The sequence below is a fragment of the Pseudochaenichthys georgianus genome, chromosome 14 (genome assembly GCF_902827115.2).
Source record: "Pseudochaenichthys georgianus chromosome 14, fPseGeo1.2, whole genome shotgun sequence".
NCBI lineage: Eukaryota > Metazoa > Chordata > Actinopteri > Perciformes > Channichthyidae > Pseudochaenichthys > Pseudochaenichthys georgianus.
The window spans coordinates 19,923,033-19,936,164 of NC_047516.1; the positions used below are offsets into that span (position 1 = coordinate 19,923,033).

The window sequence follows — 13,132 nt, forward strand, 5'->3', positions numbered from 1 at the left end:
TAAGCAAGGGTGTGGAGACCTTGTTGAGACTTAAGATATTGTTGAGTACGGATATGAAATGTCAAATACATACATAGGGTTAGTTCAAGAGCTTGAGTTTCCTTTTATAAAAATTAATTATTGCAAATTGGTTTAATTGGATTGTTGTCTATGGAATGGTTAGTTTGTTTGCTCATTTTGTATGGTTCTTTTTTGTCTTTTTTTAGATTAAATTAGCTTAGTTTTAATTTCTTTTGTTCATTCCTTAAATAGATATTATCTATTATCTTATTTTCTGGATTATATTAAATAAGTTGTGTGCAACTTGAAATACAAATAAAATGAATACTATAACTACGATGAAGGGACATAAAAATAACTGGCATTTGGAATACATATAATGCAGATGGGCAATAAAAATACATCTGTACTTCTGATAAAGCATATGATCACATATCTTCAGACCTTTCTTGCAGGTGAGCAGCGCACCGATCAGTCCAGAGGCGATGTCCCTGGGGGCGTCAAAGTGTGAGTGGTAGACCCAGGTCAGGCAGTTGGCATCGTCATCTGTGGGGGCAAATTCTGGTCTGACCTCCCAACGGTAAGTGTAGTGCCCCCCCGGAGGAACAGAGTCATCCTCCTTCAGCTTGTTTGATGTCCCATCTGGATAGAGCGCCCCTGGTAGACAAATACGAAATGTTTATGCTAAGATCAATGTGCTTACTCTGAAGTTCAGTAAGCATTTGAGTCTTACATTAAGTCGGTAAAAATGCTATGGTATTAACGAGGTCAATTTGCCATAACTGTTAAAAAAAATTTTGTTTCAGGTGTCCCTGTGTCCACCTAAAATCAATTGAAATACCATGACACAATTCCATCAGATTAATGATAAAAATCTGAGAGGACATTATACAACATCTGCAATCCTCCTCCTGCTGCCTTGATATTATTCCAACAGGATTTTTCAAAAATGTTTTTCATTGCATGGCCTCAGATCTACTTCCTATAGTAAACAAGTCTTTTCACTCGGGTGTTTTTCCACAGGCCCTGAAATCTGCAGTCATTAAACTGCTCTTAAAAAAGAATAATCTAGATGCTTCAGTAATGAACAATTACAGGCCCATATCAAACCTGCCATTTCTAGGTAAAATCATTGAAAAAGTTGTTTTTCAACAGTTGAGTAATTTCTTGCATTTAAATAACTGTTTCAATGTGTTCCAGTCTGGCTTTCGACCAAACCACAGCACTGAGAATGCTCTTGTTGAGGTCTTCAATGACATCCACTTAAACAAAGACAGTGGCAGAACTTCAGTGTTAGTATTATTAGATCTCAGCGCTGCGTTGACACTCTTGACCACAACATATTACTAGACCGACTGGAAAACTGGGTGGGACATTTAGCAACAGTTCTAAATTGTTTTGAATCCTACTTAAAGGACAGAAAAATCTTTGTTTCTATAGGTAAATACACATCTGAGTTGACAAATGTGGGGTTCCTCAAGGCTCCATCTTGGGGCCCCTTCTCTTTAACATCTACATACCACTGGCTCAGATAATGAAAAACAACAAAATAACAAAATAAGTTACCAGGGCCGGTTCTAACCAATTTGCTGCCCTAGGTGAGATTTTAGCTGACAAATGTCACAGCAGGATTTGGAAAAACATGTTCTTGCTTTGATCTTCAGCAGACTCGACTATTGTAATGGTGTCTTCACAGGTCTCACTAAAGAAATATGTTATAAAGCTGCAGCTAATTCAGAATGCCGCTGCTCGAGTCCTCACTAACACTAAGAAAGTGGATCACATCACTCCAGTTCTGATGTCTTTACACTGGCTTCCTAAGTGTCAAATAATTTATTTCAAAAATACTGCTGCTGGTTTATAAATCTTTGAATGGTTTAGGCTGTCCCCAGAGTCAGAACTAAACATGGTAAAGCAGCATTCAGTTGTTCTGCTCCAAATATCTGGAACAAACTCCCAGAAACCTGCAGGTCCTCTGCAACTCTTACTACTTTTAAATCCAGGCTGAAGACTTTTCTTTTTGCCGCTACTTTTAATTGAACTATTAATATCTTAAACTGCACTGTAACTTTTATTCATGTATTTTTTCTTTTAATGTTTATTTTATTACCTTTGCTTTTTAATGACTGTTTTTAAATGCCATTTTCTTAATGTCTTTAATTTTTGTAAAGCACTTTGAATTGCCTTGTGTTGAAAGGTGCTGAGAAGTGATTGTTGTTTGTGTATCACATTATTGCACACACTTCTGTTGATTTGAAAAGGAAACTAATATTGTCAGTCTACTTATTATTACAGCAACTACTGGGTTTTGCATTAAGAAGAGGGAAATCACAGATGATATTTCTGTGTGTGAATTCTGCATGTGTGTCTCACGCTATATGCTTATGTATTATGCAGCACTATACCCTCTGAGTTCTTCTCATAGAAAACTCCATGAGGATGCATGGTGTAGCTCCTGGTTGCAAAGTTATTCAGGTGGACGACAATAACTTCATCAACCTCAGCTCGCAGTATCGGCCCCAGGAAGCCCAACCAGGCCGGTCGAGGGGCCAAGACGCTGTATGTGGCATCTGTATACTGTCTGAACATGGCTTTCTTATAAACACTGCCAATACGGTGGGGTCCTCTCTCCAGGAATACAGATGCATGCCTGGGATAGGAGTAGAGAAAGACAAATGTTAAAACAGATGGAATTATGGGAATCGTTGTTATATTATACAATATATAATTGCACAACTTTATCTCCTTAACATGGTAAATACAAGGTTTTGCGAAAAATAAAAAAGCATTAAGAGGCGTGATTAATTTTAGTTAAAAAGAAGAAAAAATACTTGTGATCTAGTCCATAAATACACATGGGAGAACACACCATTAATTACGCAAACACCATGACACCACCGCGACAACTGTGCAGCTGCCTAATTATTGCCAAAGAATGTATTAGCTAGTTATACAACTATATATTTTGTAAGAGAAACAAAGAAGTATCACCAGTATAAAAAGTGAAAATATTGTGGGAAGGCGATATAGCGTTATCTGTACAATATATATATATTTTATATTAAAATTAATTTTTTGGATTATTTTAAACCATTGTCAACTTGGTTTTGATTACGTAGCAACAGAGAGGATGAACATTATTATGGTTTACTGGATTTAAAAAGCAGATATTCTGACAATTCTCATAAAAACGGGTTTCACTGTAAGATCCACTCCCTTTTTATTTAAATGCCATGCTCATGAATCACAGTTATAATAAAATTAAGACGTTTCGAGGTCGACCAAATATATAAGGTTAATTCAGTAAGCTACCTGTCAATGGAGCCTGTAAATGGGAAAACTGAAGCAAAAATGTACAGGGTAAGAATAATTGTTTAATATATATACTAAAAGAGCTTGACTGATTTTTCTGGCCTTGAATGTATTGTGTATTGGTTAGAGACTGTTGGGTAAGACAGCTGGCTGATGAGGAAAGGTCAGGAGGAGAGTCCAGCATTTTATAAGAGTTACTAAACTGTCTTATATGAAGAGATGAAATCAGGCATTGTAGACTCAACTATCCAACACTTAAATCCTCCATAACATTCTCAGACGTTTACATATTTCTGATATTGTAAAAACACAGCAACCTTACCATATATATATATATATATATATATATAGAAGATCACTGGTGGTGTGATGCAACTACTCAATTGTCATTCAAGCAGCATCTGAGTTTTTTGGCTTTATTTTGGTCAGTGTAACTGAACCAGGAAGCCACCAATCTCATGAAAGCAGACACTCATTCACTGTTAGACACTAAATACCATCATCTTTCCTGTGCATCTGCCAGACTGCCAAAAATAAGCAACACTACCCAGGTCTAGACATTGTCACATACTGACGCGATGACAAATGCTACTGGAGCACTATTGACCTTACCGTTTTTAATTTGAAGTTTGCCATAGCATTTATTACAAATAACATCAGTTGGTAATCTCAACAGCCCATGTTGGAATATGATGTGATAGATCATGTGATGAAATGTATACTCAATCTGTACATAATTTCTAAAACAAAACTCACTCATCCTTTTCCACGTCTTGTCCGTTAAGCAGGTTTTTTCCACTTGGTGCGTAATCCCAAGAGTCCTCAATTATCCCCACATAGTAAACTCTCTCCCTGCTGCGCTTCCCTTCTGCACCCACGGTGAGAAGAAACAACAAACAGCCACAAAGTCCGAGACATGATCAACTGTTCACTCCGTTAGAATCAGGTCCTCGAGGTTTACCGGGTTGTATAGAAGTGTGATGGGGGCCGCCTGCATGGGCACTGATTGATTCGATTTGGAACAGGTGTGTTAATCAGCTGAGAGACTCACAGCTGAGAGACTCATTCCACCCTGGTTATTCCCAATGCCAAGGGTAGACCTCAATATACAAAAATATTTGAAGGAAAAGAAAGAACTACTGCCAGTATGGCGCATAGTCCAGAATTATTTTGCAAGATATCACTCAGACTCAACAATCATATTTACAGATGGCTCTAAAGATCCAGAGATAGGGTGTGCAGGGGCAGCAGTTTATATCCCAGTGAGTAATACACATATACAGAAAAGGGTAACAGTAACAGAGCATGTGTCAGTATACACCACAGAGTTGTTGGCATTGGTGTTGTCATTTAAATGGATAGAGGAGAAAGAAATACATAATAGTGTAATTGCATCTGACAGCTTTTCAGCATTATCGAGTGATCAGGCAGATCTTCATTTAGAATGGACATAATAAATGAAATATTTCTAATTTTATATAAAATGCAAATCAAAGGCATACCAACTTGTTTCATCTGGGTTCCTGCTCATGTTCGTGTGGAAGGTAAGGAACAGGTGGATATTCTGGCCAAACAAACACTCAGAAGTACGAACACAGACATAGAAGTTCCACTTAGCAAAGCGGAGGTTAAAACATTCATACAGAAATATACACAAACAACATGGCAAGAACATTAGGACATTAGTGATACAGGAAGACATCTTTATAAAATGCAATGGTATGTGGGGGATGGAAGGAAGGTGGGGTTTAAAAGAAGGGAGGAAAATGTAATTTCTCGGATGAGAATAGGTCATACAGGTCTCAATCATACATTAAGTATAATTTGGAAAGCATCCAACCGGAAAGTGTATACACTGTAGCCTGCCAGAAACTGTTGAGCATGTTTTACTGCATTGCAGGACATATAGTACTCAGAGAAATGTGCTTTTCCAGACACTGAAGAAAGCAAAATGTCATGACTTCTATCAGGGCTGTTAGGGAAAACATCAGGCAATATGTATTGTGAGATTATTACGTTTTTAAGATAAATTGATACATTTAAAATAATCTAGAGTTTTGGTTCTTTTATTTTATTTCTTTTGTTTATTGTTTTCTGCATAGTCTCTTGTCCGCACTCCAGTCCAGTTGGTGGCGGTAATGCACCTACAAGTTGGTTTGCCAACCGCCAATAAACACCAAAGAAGAAGAAGATGAATCGAGGTTTGAGGACGCTACGTGTGTTTCTCAGGGTGTTTCTCAATCTCGAGTAAAGCTGCTCCAGAGCCACTATTTCAAGCATACTACGTCATCGAGTGCCGCCGAAGGACTGTTCCAATGTCCAGCGTACTTGGAATTGTGGCAAGAATACTTCCTGGCATTCGGAAAACGAAGAGTGGAACAGGCGAGCAAGTGTGCAGGTGTGCATCATATGAGAGGCCCCGCCTTACATTTTCCGCCACAGATTTGGGGAAACAGGTCCATGCGCAAAGCATTGTGGGGATTTTAAGACCGCAGAGTCTACACATATGCAGCCTCGAAATTTCTCGCTACGAAGTACGCTGTGCTCGGTAGAATTCCAAGTATGCTGGACATTGGAACAGTCCTTCGGCGGCACTCGATGACGTAGTATGCTTGAAATAGTGGCTCTGGAGCAGCTTTACTCGACATTGAGAAACGCCACATGTGTAGACTTAAAATCCCCACAATGCTTTGCGCACGGACGAATTTCTCCAAATCTGTGGCGGGAAATATGTGACGCACACCTGCACACTTGCTCGCCTGTTCCACTCTTCATTTTCCTAATGCCAGGAAGTATTCTTGCCTCGCTTCTGAAGCAAGTGACTCGGAAGACATGTGCTACCAAGCAAGCGTACTCGACATTGAGAAACACCCAGTATGTGACTCTGCACTCTTTTGGGTGTGAGGGTGTTGTTCACAGCGGAAAGAGCTGCCGGCGACGAAGACAGCCAGCGCAGGATAGACGTTCGAGTGTCAGGTGCGGGAGGTCTTCTACCTCCTATAGATAGTCAGGGATTTCCGCCACAGATTTGGGGAAATTGGTCCGTGCGCAAAGCATTGTGGGGATTTTAAAACCGCAGAGTCTTAAATGCAGGGATTTAGTGATTTAGTGAGGGCGAGCCGCGATCCCTCCTTACGCACGCCGGTACCAAAGCAACACAGACACTAGCTGTAGTGACTCAGTTCACGTCGTCCAGCAAAGCCAATCCCCGGGGAGTTGGAAGGCGTCCTAAGCGTAGAGCCCGGGGGAGGGTTTTTTAGGTGTATTTTAGAGTATGGAGGGAGAGCAGCAGGGGGAGAGGCTACCACGAGTCGGAGCTCTCGCCCTAAATTGTGGGTTGGTTAAGTGCATGTGTGTGTGCCATCTGTATTTACAATTGCCGAGTTGTGTGCCTCCGGTAGAGGGTGTTTACGTGCCGTGTTCTTTGTGTGGTATGCCGTGCTAAAGCTATTAAACTAGCCCTGTTTGAAGTGTATAAAGTGGGCTCCACAGTTAGCGGGGGTTCCTTGTGTCCCATGGATTCGCTTCCTCTCTTGCTCTCTCCTCTTATCAATGAACTGTTATTATAATAAAGATTATCCTATATTTTGTACATAGCTGTCTCTGTATTTAATGGAAGGTTCTGACAAAGTGGTAGTGTTTCCTGCCACACCTGAGCGAATCCAACATATATTACAGAAGCAACAAGTGAAAACCCTTCGTTGACTCTCCCATGCAGGCGCACATTAACAGTGTGCGCTGTGGGGCTGCGGTACTTATGAAACCGGGCAAAGGAAAACAGTTGGCCTATTCAGCCACAGAGCGAGCCCGGTGTTACCGCCTCCAATGGTATCAGAGTACAGGGATAATAACCCTCAGTGTTCTCGCTAGGGCTGCACGATATTGAAAAAAACTGACATTGCGATTTCCCCCCCCCCCTGCGATATATATTGCGTTTTTTTTAACTATATTTAACCGGATGAAGGTATTGTCCTCCTGTGCCTCGCTCATTTTTTACCAGTGTTTTGATGGTCTGCAAACTAGCGGGGTGGGGCCTGCTGTGATCTGATCAAGAAAGATTGTGATTGGTGGTTTGCTGTGCATGCAGAGCCTGCATGTCACTCACTCAAGTACCCCTGATATGAGAGCTTCGCAAGTTTTCCTTTTGTAGCAAGCAACAAAATAATTGTAACATGATGTGTTTGAGTTAATTCACCTACTGAGCCTGTTTTTCAGGTCTCAGACTCGAAAATTACATTCCCAGAACAAATGACCATATCTTCCCTTCTAAAAGGGTTAAATTAATAATCTTTTCTCTCAAAGTAATGATAAATCTGTGAGTTGGATGTAGAAAAGTCAGATTCAATATAGATGTTTTTTATTTTAAAGAAAATTCAGATTGAACATAGTAAAAAACTGTAAATTATAGTGTCCGTCCAAAAATTCTTTTTTACTTGAAGTGATAGTGATAGTGAAAAACTAAAAAAAAACTAACCTTGGATGATGGGTTAGTACAGTGATTCTCAAATGGGGATAGGCGGACCCCTAGGGGTACGTTGGGGTACTGCAGGGGGTACATGAGATTTAAAAAAAGAAAAAGAACAAAAGGTTAATAAAAACCCATGCATGATTACAAAAATAATCTTAGTACAATAAGTTAAATAGAAAACATAATTTTATATAAAATATTCCTAGAACCACCAAGGGGGTCCTCATATAAACATGTCAAATGTGTGTATTGTATTTTATAGTTTTTCACAATATATCATTTTGTTCATTAGTTTGTTAAACATATATTACTTCAGTTGAAAAACTCCTTGGAAAAATCTGTTTCATAAAAACGTTATTTTTTTTCATGCATAAAAGGAAAATATCCTTAGTTTGTTGTAATTCATGCACGAAGGAGTTAATAAATCACACACTGAGGGAAAATCACTATATTGTAATTATTATTTATATAGGCTTTTTCGATCAAAAATGTTCGGGGTCGGTCAGGGGGTACTTGGCTGAGTAAATGTTTCAAAGGGGGTACATTACTGAAAAAAGTTTGAGAATCACTGGGTTAGTAGACTAAAAGCTTTAGGAATCCAAAGTACAACATATAATAAGTACCCTGTATCAAGATTGATGCAAAACAAGTGACATTTGACCTTTTTAGAGAGATTTAGCAAAAAAAACACTTCTGGGGTCATTTGGGTGGATTTTCCATATCTCTGGCCCCCCTTGGTCGATTTTGACGAATGAAATCTCTTTATAACCGCTAGAGCCAATGAAATCGAGGGGAAGTTCTACACACACCAACACATGAACAAATAAGGAGTGAGAGTGACGCGTAGCCAAAACCGGAAGCTGCATACCATTAGCTACCATTAGCTGCTAACTTTTGTGCTCCGATTTTTACATAAAAATGGAATTATGAGTTTGAATTTGAGTTGATTATGAGTTTATTTTCAATTGATAATTAGCTCACAATAAGCTCACTTTAGTTACTCACACAACTTGACACAAGCCATGGCTTCAGGTCCGGACCTGAACCTCTGGACTTGAGTTCGGACCTGAACCTGAATGTGAGTCCAGGTACGCAGCACTATTCAGCCCTAGTTCTCGCGTTCATTATTGTCAAATGTTCTTAAAAGTGCCAGCAGGGAAATCAATGTAATTGTTCCACTTATGCTCAGAATGCAAACTCATGCAGTAAGGTAATAGGGTGTCAAATTTCGAGATGTGATGTTACAGCCACAATGAAGTCAATAACTGCATCTATGTCTTAATCTGTGTTTTAAACTTGCATTCCTTAGTTGACTAATACAATTCCTTGATTTGATCATTGCTCTTTCCAATCCTGACTATAAGAAGGCGTTGTGAGTTAACTTGTTTTTCTGTTGCAGGTACACTGTAGTGTCTCTACTCCTTATTACCCTGCTGTGTTGCTGCGCATGGAATATTTAAGTGATGTAAGTGATGCCACTTAACTATATCCAGGGGCAGCGGGTATTGTAGGCTAGGGAAGGCTAAGCTTTCCCAAATATTTGTGTCACTGCATCCTGGTAAAATATAATGTATAATGTTTGTGTCTTTGACATTAGCGCTGCTATGCAGCCACCAGTAAACTGTACTACGAAGCTAGTTCAACAGACCCTGGATATGTTTGAGTTATCTTAACTAACCCTAACAAACGAGATCTCGCTAAGCGGTCCTACGACGCTGGTTATCAACTCCGTGAATCAAGCCAGGGTTTCTCTCTCCAGCTGAGAGCGCGTTCACGTGAAAGGGGCGGGGTTAGCTACATTTGACCAATCACAAACAGGGACAAGTGTACTGACAGCGCAGCGTCATACTTCATTAATGAAAAGTAAACTAATATTAGACAAATATGAACTTTAAACATCCATGACTTAAACATATAATCCAGGATACAAGCCACATAGTTGCACCGGCAAGGAGAATACAGAACAACTGGTTAAAAAATAAATAAACTACCGAGTGTTTGAAAGCGTACAGCAGTTTTATGATACTGCCCAGGGGCGTCGCCTGGCCTGGGCATTCGGGGCTTTAGCCCCGGACAATTCTCCCTCAGTAATATAATACATTAACCATGCTTTACGTGAACCTCATCATGACACAAGATAGGACAGCAGAATTTTAATTTCCTGTGTTCAGCGAATGCAACAGATACCAATCAGAGAGTTGAATGGAAATAAACGTGTGCTTGTGTCATTCAAGCTCGGCTCTTTGTAGCCATTTCTCAATCGCGAGTACACATGCTGCAGAGCAACTATTTCAAGTATATTACATCATAAAGTGGCACAGAATGCTGGGCATTTAACATGCATTTAAACAGTCCTTCGGCGCCACTCGATGACGTATTGAAATAGTTGCTCTGCAGCAGTTTTACTTGCGATTGAGAAACGGCCCGTGTGTGTAGCGATAGCGCATTTAGTGTGATAGGGAGAGAGGGAGAGAGGGGGACCGGTGCCAGCAGGGACCGTGTTGTTAGCATCTGGTTAGCTAGCTGCACTAACCAACATAAGGAGCTGTTTCCACAACAAGCTGGAGGAGAGCTCTCCTCTCAGACTGAGAGGCTCAGTGAGCTAAACAAAGGACTCTCTGAGTGTTTAGATAGTTAACTTTAGTCTAAGTTATCTCAGTGGGTCTCAAACGCTTTGGTCACAAATTATTCAAAAGATTATCTCCACGGCACACCTTCATATGATCATTATAGTTAAAAAAACAAAAGAGAATAAAGGAAAAACAGTTATGAAATCTACTATGCAGTAAAACAAGAATAGAGTTTAAAAGGAGAGTGATTTGTAAAATATCCATAAATAAAAAGAAAATCTGTTTACAGTTCTGTTTCATAGGGTGTTCCCGTCTGGAACACCACCACTAGTGTGCCCTTGAGTAAGGCACTTAGCCCTTAGTTGCTCCAGGGAGAATGTCCCTGTAATTGGTAATTGTAAGTCGCTTTGGATAAAAGCATCAGCTAAAATGAAATGTAATGTGTTGAGAGATGTATCCATAGATCTCTCCATGTTGCTCTCAAAGTGCACCAGATTGATGCTTTTGACTTCAATATTCAAAACAAATTTCCCCCCCAGACCCTCCTAGAGGAGGTGAGGTCTGCCCCCCACTCATAAGAATTAGCACTTTACCTCTGCCTATATGCCGTGAGCTGATTATCGAGCCTTCATTGTAACAATCGTGTGTAGTGTGTGTGCGTGTGGGGAGTGTTGCAGTAGACATTTCCACTGTAGCGCCACTGTGGGCTAAGCCCTGAATGTTTTCAGGTCCAGGCGACGCCCCTGATACTGCCCCATCTAAAACACGAGTGGATCTGACTTTAATTACATTTTAGTTGAGTGTTTCCTCAACTTAATGTGAGGCTTAAAATAATACGTCTGCATACAGTATATGTGACAATGTAAGTGTTGCACGGCCAGATACGGCTCGAGAAGCTGACTCAGATAAGGAAATATATGATAGGCTATATTATGATATTATATGATCGATGATCTGATTGATGATGTGATATGAATGATAAGTATGACACGTTGGCGTCTTCTCTGCATACTGCAGTTTAAACTGTATTTCCTTTATCTTGTAATATGGCTTGCTCTGATTGGTCAGCAGGTGGTGCTTTCACTGAGTTGATCTCTTTTCTATAGACGCCGGAGGCGGACAGCGTCAGGTAATAAAAAGTTATTTAGCCTTCCCAAACCTGAGACTCAGGTTATATCCTGTTAAACCCGAGAGGACCCTAATCCGGGTCTGGCGGGTAGTTTTTTTCACTAAACTGTGTCTCAGGGCTTCTTAATATTTAAAAACCTATTAATGTGTTATACCAGATTAACGGGAAGAATCTCAACTAACTGACAATACGAACCATTTTTACCAAAACAAAACACAAGTCTCATAAGAAGCGTCTAAATGACCCCTAAACTGATAGTATCATCACTGAGCGAACTCACGACAGGGGAAGCAAACACAGACATCACAACACGTATAGCATTACGGAGCAAAAACGGGACATCGTCTCATTTTAGCTGTTATTCTGATCAAAAGTCGTGTTCAATGGCATTAAAATGATAAAAACGCTGCTGAGGGTTAATCCATAGGTTAATCTAATGTGTCTGTCACTTTGAACAAATTATTTATAATCCATAATTCCATTTCTATGTAAAAAAATCGGAGAATAAAAATGTGCTGCTAATGGTAGCCACCAGAGTTATCGCAGCTTCCGGTTTTGGCTACGCGTCACTCTAGCTCCTTATTTGGTAACGTGTGTGTGTATGTGGGAGTTCCCCTCAATTCTATTGGCTCTAGCGATTAAAAAGAGATGTCAATCATCAAAATCGACCAAGGGGGGCCAGAGATATGGAAAATCCACCCAAATGACCCCAGAAGTGTTTTCTTTTGCTAAATCTCTCTAAAAAGGTCACATTTTACTTGTTTTGCATCAATCTTGATACAGGGTATTTATTATATGTTGTAGTTTGGATTCCTAAAGCTTTTAGTCTACCATCCCATCATTCAAGGGTGGTTTTCACTATAAGTAAAACATAAATTTTGGACGGACACAATTTACATTTTTGTACTATATGTTCAATCTGAATTTACTGTAAGATATAAACATCTATATTGATTCTGACACTTCTACATCCAACTCACAGATGTAACCTTATTAATTTAATCCTTTTAGAAGGGAAGATATGGTCATTTGTTCTGGGAATGTAATTTTTGAGCCTGAGACCTGAAAAACAGGTTCAGGGTTTAACAGGATATCTGACTACACCAATGTTTTTCCTCTCACTTTGATGGTGGGAAAAGTGTGATTTGAATATTATGTGATACTTGGTAGCTGTTATCACATCATTTCTGTGTTTCTCAGAAAAAAACGACACATTTATAATTCATCAAATGATGCACATTCGTAGGTTTCATATGACAATAGCAAGTGCATTTTGGACATTTCTCACACAACAGCGTTTTTCCTTATCACTTAAAACTGATCTATAATGCCTTATACAATCATGTATTAAACATGCAAAAAGTAGTGTAAAGATACTCCTTCTTAAACAACATTTAAAATCTGCATGAAGTCTTCTAACATAGCTGTTTAGTTATGTCAGCACATTAAATAAAGTTGTGTTGTGATTTAGTTGCAGAAATAATGTCCAACCACATTTTAAGATTCAGAGCATCCTGATAATGCACTTTCCCCTTAACCATGTCCACACCCCTGCATCTTTCAACCTGAGGCTTTGTAGCACATACCTCAAAGGAGGGAGCCTGACACCTGCTGACCAACTGCAGTACAACCACACTGAGGTCTGATCGCTCT

At 39.6% G+C, this 13,132-nt stretch overlaps 1 protein-coding gene across 1 annotated transcript in view; it reads right to left on the bottom strand.

Annotated features, from left to right (window-relative positions):
- Nucleotides 1-4,843, bottom strand: part of LOC117458709 (ferroxidase HEPHL1-like) — a 39,842-nt gene extending 34,999 nt beyond the window's left edge. Inside the window, 4 exon segments of the mRNA XM_071205358.1 lie at nt 445-657; nt 2,406-2,650; nt 4,069-4,180; nt 4,819-4,843. Of these exon segments, the coding sequence (XP_071061459.1) occupies nt 445-657; nt 2,406-2,650; nt 4,069-4,180; nt 4,819-4,843 (595 nt within the window).
- Nucleotides 4,844-13,132: the final 8,289 nt, after the last annotated feature.